This window comes from Bos javanicus, chromosome 9, assembly GCF_032452875.1.
Source record: "Bos javanicus breed banteng chromosome 9, ARS-OSU_banteng_1.0, whole genome shotgun sequence".
Classification (NCBI taxonomy): domain Eukaryota; kingdom Metazoa; phylum Chordata; class Mammalia; order Artiodactyla; family Bovidae; genus Bos; species Bos javanicus.
In genome coordinates this window covers 744,802-753,664 of record NC_083876.1, presented here as the reverse complement: position 1 = coordinate 753,664, position 8,863 = coordinate 744,802, and the positions used below count along the sequence as shown (strand labels likewise).

Below are 8,863 nucleotides of genomic sequence, written 5' to 3'. Positions count from 1 at the left end.
GATGGTGCAGAAAGCTACCTGGATTTGGATGGGATAAATTTAACAGAAAATGTCAAATGTATTCTTTTTAATGGCTAATACTCCATTGTGTATATGTACCACAGCGAGCCTATTATACAGAGTGAAGTAAGCCAGAAAGAAAAACACCAATACAGTATACTAACGCATATATATGGAATTTAGAAAGATGGTAACAATAACCCTGTATACGAGACGGCAAAAGAGACACAGATGTATAGAACAGTCTTTTGGACTCTGTGGGAGAGGGATAGGGTGGGATGATTTGGGAGAATGGCATTTAAACATGTATAATATCATATATGAAACAAGTCGCCAGTCCAGGTTCAATGCACGATACTGGATGCTTGGGGCTGGTGCACTGGGACGACCCAGAGGGATGGTATGGGGAGGGAGGAGGGAGGAGGGTTCAGGATGGGGAACACGTGTATACCTGTGGCAGATTCATGTTGATATATGGCAAAACCAATACAATATTGTAAAGTTAAAAAAAAAACAAATTATAGCCAACCCAAGTTTTACCTAAAAAAAAAAAAAAAAAGTGTTACTCATTTTAAGGGAATTACTAACATTCTGTATTAATTTTTAGTTCATTTTTATAAACAAATTTTCATTAAAAATTATCAACAAGTTTTATATTAAAAAAAAAAGAAAGAAAATGTCAAGACTAAAATGAGCTTCCCTGGACACAAATACTGCTTTTTTTTAAATTTTATTTTATTTTTAAACTTTACAATATTGTATTAGTTTTGCCAAATATCTACATTGAAGAAACATCATCCTTAAATTTTATAAATCCCATGGCAACAGCATATGAACCCATAGGTTTTCAAGGTTGTGTCTGGGAAGTTATTATAAATAATCAAGAATTACAATTAACTGAATTAGGAGCAAAGGGTGGCTCAAATGTAGGTGACTGTGATGGGACAGCCTGTGGATACAATGTGTGCAAAAATAGGGGGTAAATATATAGTAAATGGCATAACTTTTTCTTGTAGCTGCTTGCCACATTGAGCTGGAAACACATGTGACCAGTCTGTACTGTTTGAATAATCTTTGCCTCCACCAATCTCTATGTATACCTGACCAATTATTTTCTTACAGTTGTTTGTGCTCTGGGTTGGGTGGGAAGGTATTGTGAAAACAATACTTCCTTTTCAACTGCAAAATGCACGGCTAATCCTTACATTAAATACATTGATCCAGATTACAGAATGAGAAATCTTCAGTTCAGATCCTTAAATTTTGGTACTACTGAAACTGAAGGTTTAATTGTATGGATAGGAAAAGCTCAAAATGAAGAAAATGGTTTTCTAGCAATTGGCCTCCACAATCAGACCTTGAAAATAGCAGTTAACTTAGGAGATTAAGTATCTCTGTATCTATGATTTATAGCAATGGGACATTCTGTTGTAATAAATGGCATCATTTAATCATAATTCAAAATCAGGCTCTTATTAAAGCCTACCTAGATGGCAACCTAATTCTGAGGATACTGATACAAACAAAAAATGTGTTGCTTTAAACTATGAAGGTATTTGTTATCTAGGAGGCTTTGAATATGGCCAAAAGGTAAATATTGTTACTCAAGAGATTTTTAAAAGAAATTTTGCTGGGAAAATTAAAGATGTATTTTTTTTAGGATACAAAAAAAAAAAAAATGAGTTAATTAAATCAGGATACAATGTTTGTAATGCTGATGAATAAGACTGGGTTAACAAATTAGTAATTTAAGTATACAATACATATATATATGAATGTATTGATAGTTATTTCTCTGGCATACTGTTTACTGGAATCAACTGTTTTCTATTACCTGAAGTACTTTAAATGTTAACAGTTCTTTTTTTTTACTTTTTTTTTTTTACTTTTATTTTTAAACTTTACAATATTGTATTAGTTTTGCCAAACATCGAAATGAATCCGCCACAGGTATACCCGCGCTCCCCATCCTGAACCCTCCTCCCTCCTCCCCTCGCCACCACCCTCCCTCTGGGTCGTCCCAGTGCACCAGACCCAAGCATCCAGTACCGTGCATCGAACCTGGACTGGCGACTCGTTTCATACATGATATTATACAGGTTTCAATGCTATTCTCCCAAATCTCCCCACCCTATCCCTCTCCCACAGAGTCCATAAGACTGATCTATACATCAGTGTCTCTTTTGCTGTCTCGCATACAGGGTTATCGTTACCATCTTTCTAAATTCCATATATATGCGTTAGTATACTGTATTGGTGTTTTTCTTTCTGGCTTACTTCACTCTGTAAAATAGGCTCCAGTTTCATCCATCTCATTAGAACTGATTCAAATGTATTATTTTTAATGGCTGAGTGATACTCCATTGTGAATATGTACCACAGCTTTCTTATCCTTTCATCTGCTGATGGGCATCTAGGTTGCTTCCATGTCCTGGCTATTATAAACAGTGCTGCGATGAACACTGGGGTACATGTGTCTCTTTCCCTTCTGGTTTCCTCAGTGTGTATGCCCAGCAGTGGGATTGCTGGATCATAAGGCAGTTCTATTTCCAGTTTTTTAAGGAATCTCCACACTGTTCTCCATAGTGGCTGTACTAGTTTGCATTCCCACCAACAGTGTAAGAGGGTGACCCACCTCCCAGAATATCAGAAATAAAAGCAAAAATAAACAAATGGGACCTAATTAAACTTAAAAGCTTCTGCACATCAAAGGAAACTATTAGCAAGGTGAAAAGGCAGCCTTCAGAATGGGAGAAAATAATAGCAAATGAAGCAACGGACAAACAACTAATCTCAAAAATATACAAGCAACTCCTACAGCTCAACTCCAGAAAAATAAATGACCCAATCAAAAAATGTGCCAAAGAACTAAATAGACATTTCTCCAAAGAAGACATACAGATGGCTAACACACACATGAAAAGATGCTCAACATCACTCATTATCAGAGAAATGCAAATCAAAACCACTATGAGGTACCATTTCACGCCAGTCAGAATGGCTGCAATCCATAAGTCTACAAGCAATAAATGCTGGAGAGGGTGTGGAGAAAACAGTTCTTTTTTTTTTTTTTTAACAGTTCTTTTTATATAAGCTTATAAAATATAGCTGAAGAAAAGACTTTGGTCATTTTATCCAACATCCAATTTATCTGAGTCCTGGTTTTCACTCCATTAGTGTTTATTCATCTGTAAATTGTTTTTAAATGAAATTTAAGTGAGAATAAATTAGTGAAAGAAAAATAAGAAAAAGGTAAAAGGTATTAACCAAAGGAAAAATTTAAATTATTAAGAAAGGAAATATCATAGTCTATTACATGGCTCAGCTATGAATAGTTACAATTGAAATAATGTGAAATTTGAATATGGACCTAAGTAAGCCAAAAATCACTGAGTGATTGTGGGGAGGCAGAAAACGGGGGAAAGGAGAGTTGGCTGTTAAAGGTTAAATCTTTGTCTTCCACAGCAAGTTATCAAAAAATATTCATTTTTTTAAGTTAAAAAAAATAGCATATACATGTCACTCACAAATATAAAGGCAAATATCCTAAGAAACGTCTAACAGATTTGAAAGCAGTTACTTCTGGAGAGCAGTGCTAACACTGTTGGGTTTTGTTTATAAACCTGTAGAATTTCTTGACATTTTAAGCCATGTACTTATATGACTGATCAAATATTTAAGTTAAACTTCATTTACATTTATTCAATTCTACGGAGAAGACAATGGCAGCCCACTCCAGTACTGTTGTCTGGAAAATCCCATGGATGGAGGAGCCTGGTAGGCTGCAGTCCACGGGGGCACTAAGAGTCGGACACGACTGAGCGACTTCACTTTCACTTTTCACTTTCATGCATTGGAGGAGGAAATGGCAACCCACTCCAGTGTTCTTGCCTAGAGAACCCCAGGGACAGAGGAGCCTAGTGGGCTGCCGTCTATGGGGTCACAGAGAGTCGGACATGACTTAGCAGCATTCAATTCTACAAGTCTCCAAATTGAGCTTAAAACAGGTTCTGAATAATGTTATTCAAAATTTTTGTCCTGATATCTGTACCTTTAAAAGCATAACTGAGGAAGTCCATTTTGCCCAAACATCCGTTACTAACATAATTGTAAACATTTGCACCCCTCTCTCCATTTAGACTGGGAGGTAGTTATCATTGCTGTTGTTACTTATCATTTTCAGTTTGGGATTTACGACAATTTTGCCACCAAAAAAACCACCTGACAGCACATGACTGACAGAAAGTACTAACAGGTAGAACACGACAGTAAGGAGGAAAAAAATCTTAGTAATAAGGAGCATGTGTAAAGTTGAAAAGAAAAACTCTATAGTTATCTATTAAATGGAGAAAAGATTTTACACACATAGGATTGATGCACATTTAACTTCCGAGTGCTATTAAAAAGCAAAATCTGCCTGTTCAGATTCCAGTCTATACAAACAAGCTAAGTGAACAGTTTATCACTGCAAAATCTGAGATTTTTTTTTTTACTTACTTTTGCCCCTATACTGCAATCAGAAAGCTAGTTTAGAAAAGCTCCAGAACGAAAGTTAAGAACTTTCGTGTCATTTGATGAGATACAAATGCCCCCATACATACTATTACCATCAACATTAGAAAATGTGTGAGCAAAATATAATGTAAGGCAAAACTGCAAAGTCTCTATGCACTGATTCAAAAGTTTTGTTTTTTAACAGAAACCACACAACTCCAACATATGCTGAAAAACTGCCATAAATTTGCTTTAGTCCATACCATTTAACTTTGGAATTATTGAGATCACAAATGCTCTAAATAAATTCTTTTTGATAGTTGACTTTTAAATGTACACATTTTATGCATAAAGGCAAGAAAGTTGTTCTAGGAAGGTTATGAAGGCTTTGCCTAAATCACACACCCTTCACATTGGGTTTTTCTTTAAAGAGTCACCTCCCAAAGTATAGCTGAAGGACCCCTGAGGACCCCTAGATATTCTCAGGGAATCCACAAAAAGAGTGATTCCTTTCTCAACAACAAATCCATGGGAAGTCAGATTTCCTTCATCATATTTTGAACAAAATGACACTACTACTAAACATTAAATACAGAAGAGAGTCCAGCCATCTTAAGTCAGATGTTAGAGATGTACAAATATGAAAACCACCACTGTATTAACTAAATTGACTTAGCTTGGAAGTTATGTTATATAAAATGTTATTAACACAGAGTGAGATTACTGTCAAACAAGTATTTCTTTTTACAATTAGGGTACTCAAAGCTGGTGTTCTGGGACAACCCAGAGGGATGAGATGGGGAGGGAGGGGGAGGGGGGTTCAGGATGGGGGACACCTGTACACCAGTGGCTGATTCATGTCAATGTATGGCAAAAAAACTACCACAACATTGTAAAGTAATTAGCCTCCAATTAAGATAAATAATTTAAAAAATTAAAAAGTGCTCATGATAAAATTTTGATTTCTAATATGCTAAGTATAGACAATTTGTAAAAACAAAAGCTCTTTAGAGGTTTCAATAATTGTTAAGAATATAAAGGGGTCTTGAAACTAGTTATCTTTGAGAACTGCTGCTTCTCACAGCTGGCATCTTACATTCAGATGCCTTCTATACCTCACTGCAAGCACTGAATAGGGTACTACTCACCACTGAATTCCAAGAATTGAGCAAATGCCTGAAGAATAGGCACAAGACTGAAAATTGCAACCTAAAGTCTGTAGGTAAAATTCATAGGTCAAAATGGTTAAAATATTTTTTCACCTTAAAATCCAAAATTTCATGTGGTAAATTATCAACATTTGTTTTTGCTATCCTAAAGTGATGACGGTGTTGAGGATGATTTCCTATGTGACATGCTTTTCCAGCACAAAATAAAAATAATAAAAAACTTTCAGATAATTTTACTACAAATGGCATGATGCTTCTGTAACAAAAGTGATGAATATAAACATGAGAACATTTTTTAAAGTAAGCTGAAACACCTTAGCCAAGAAATTACTTCTAGCTATTTACATAATTTTTGTGTTTTGTACCCTCTTGCTCTACACATGAATTAATGAAATTCTTTATGAAACAAATCAAAAAATCAGGGTGTTTAGCACCTTCATAATAGAAGTAACCAATTTTACTCATGATTTGCTTTGGAAAGCAAACTACTTATTAACTGGTAAAGTTATATATAGCTGTTTTCAGTATTTTTAACAGTGGCTGGGCATAAATCAAGTTCTGTGCATTCTAGGAGCTTGCTGATGAAGAACCAGGTCTTATTAAAGCAAATAGTTCAATGTATGAACACATCAGTTGCATTATATCCATCTCCTCAGATTCCTCAAAAACTTTAGGTCAGGTTGCTACTTACTAATGACCACAAAGGGCAATAAACATAATCAACACTTGACTTTTATGTTATCACACATACAAAAACATGTTAATATTCAAGAAGCTTGTCACTCCATTTTCTTCTCTACTGTTTGTATTTTTCCTTAACTTTTAAGCATTTACATGGCCTTAGATGTTTTACTCAAAAGCAGAGACATTACTTTGCCAACAAAGGTCCGTCTAGTCAAGGCTATGGTTTTTCCAGTGGTCATGTATGGATGTGAGAGTTGGACTGTGAAGAAGGCTGAGCGCCAAAGAATTGATGCTTTTGAACCACAGTGTTGGAGAAGACTCTTGAGAGTCCCTTGGACTGCAAGGAGATCCAACCAGTCCATTCTAAAGAAGATCAGTCCTGGATGTTCTTTGGAAGGAATGACGCTAAAGCTGAAACTCCAGTACTTTGGCCACCTCATGCAAAGAATTGACTCACTGGAAAAGACTCTGATGCTGGGAGGGATTGGGGGCAGGAGTAAAAGGGGAAAATAAAGGATGAGATGGCTGCATGGCATCACCGACTAGATGGACGTGAGTTTGAGCGAACTCTGGAAGTTGGTGATGGACAAGCAGGCCTGGCGTGCTGCAATTCATAGGGTCACAAAGAGTTGGACACGACTGAGCGACTGAACTGAACCGAGATGTTTTATAACTCCAAAAGACTTGTAATTAAGATCTCGTTCACTACAATTTAAGCAAGTTAATAATGTAAATAATGGCCCTCAAAGTTGTAAATCTCAATCCCTGGAATGTATAAATAGGCTAGGTTACACAGGGAAAGGAGAATTAAGGTCACAGATGGAATTCAAGTTGCCAATCAGTGGACCATAAAGTAGGACTGTCCTGGACTATCTGTATAGACCCACTGTGCTCACAAGGGTCATTAAAAGTGGAACAGGAAATAAGAAGGGTCAGACATGGCAGAGAGTAAAACTCATGTCACTGATCTGGAAGACAGAGGCGCTATGCAGCAAAGTAGGCGGGTGGCCTCCAGAAGATGGAAAAAGAAAGGAAATGAGTTATTTTCAAAGCCTCCAGATAAGGAATGCACCCTCTGACACCAGAGAAACACATCAGACTTTACTTCATAGAAGTGTAAGATCAATCTGTGTGATTTCAAGCCACTAAACTTGTAATAATTTGTCACAGCAGCAAAAGGAAACTAATAAAAGAGGACTGGCAAATGAGGGTTTGAAATGAATACAAACTTTGCACATCTGTACAGAACCCATAGACTTTCGGCCATGTCTTCTTGCTCATTCTGAGGCATGGGTGGTCCACAGGTAGATGAGACAGCAGGAAAAAAGGCTGTGAAAGCTAAGTGCACTCATAAGGCTTCTGTCCCTCTTCCATTCTCCAGCCTCAGAGCACAACCACACCACTGGACTTCGGAGAAAAAGTAGAACTGAGCTAGGATTCAAGTTCTGACAACAGCAATATAACCTCAGGGCAGTACCGGTTTCTGAGTACCAGTTTCCTCAGCTCTAAGGTAAGTCTTCACCTTGCAGGCTGACCAAGGTTCACATAAAGCACTCAGCATGAGGTCTGACCCACAGAGGGTACATGGAAGCTTTCTTATGGACACAAGGATTACAAGGAGTGGACTTGGTAAGCGCTGAGACATCCTGGTACATTTTACTTAACAAGTGTTTAAACTATCATAAGATTGTTATAAATTTTTTAAAGCATCAAACTGTTTTTAAAGACCAAGCTTTTCTTAAAACAGGAGAAACAGAGAGATGACTTTCACTAGTTTGTGTAAGGAGGTTGGTAGGTGAGACAAAGCATGAGAATGGCTTTGGAGCTACTGCTCCTCACTGAAAACTTTTCTCATTTTCCCTTTCTTTTCTCACAAAACCCTCAAAATACTCAATATATCCATACTTACTCTCCACAGTAGTCAGTCCCTGGGGTTAAGAGACCTGGTTCCAGCATTCAGTAGCCCTGCAATCCCAGAGGATGGTCATTACTAACAGAGAGCTATATGGAATCTACCATGATTCTACTAGACATGAACAAAGAATTTTACATTTCCCAGCTATACGTATAAAAACTATTTGCTAAGAGTAATCAAAAACTGACTTAAAGGCTTTCCTCAGGTGGTTAACCCATTCTTCTTTACTTGTATCTTGCAGAAGAAACCTGCTGTCTGATCAGTTGGATCAGTGAAAGCACCTTTACTGAGATATAAATTGTTGATTTTCCACACCTGTGGATTTTCATCTTTGAATTCAACATCAGATGGGGGGAAAAAATTCCAGAAAATTCCAAAAACTAAAACCTGAGTTTACTGTACACTGGAAACTATTAACATAGCATTTGCCTCATATTTACAACTATTTACATAGTATTTACATTGTATTACACTTACAAAATTATAAGTAATCTAGATAGACATGATGTGAAGTATATAAGTACATAGGTTATATGCAAATTTATGCCCTTTTATATAAGGGACTTGAGCATCCATGGATTTTGGTATGGGGCGGGGTGGG

At 36.8% G+C, this 8,863-nt stretch overlaps 1 protein-coding gene across 1 annotated transcript in view; it reads right to left on the bottom strand.

The window, feature by feature from the left end:
- Positions 1-714: 714 nt before the first annotated feature.
- The window catches only part of PHF3 (PHD finger protein 3), a 101,397-nt gene continuing 93,248 nt past the window's right edge, over positions 715-8,863 (bottom strand). The window contains exon 16 of the mRNA XM_061427120.1: positions 715-8,312. Within this exon, the coding sequence (XP_061283104.1) occupies positions 8,269-8,312 (44 nt within the window). The 3' untranslated portion in view covers positions 715-8,268. The remainder of the gene's footprint in view (positions 8,313-8,863) is intronic.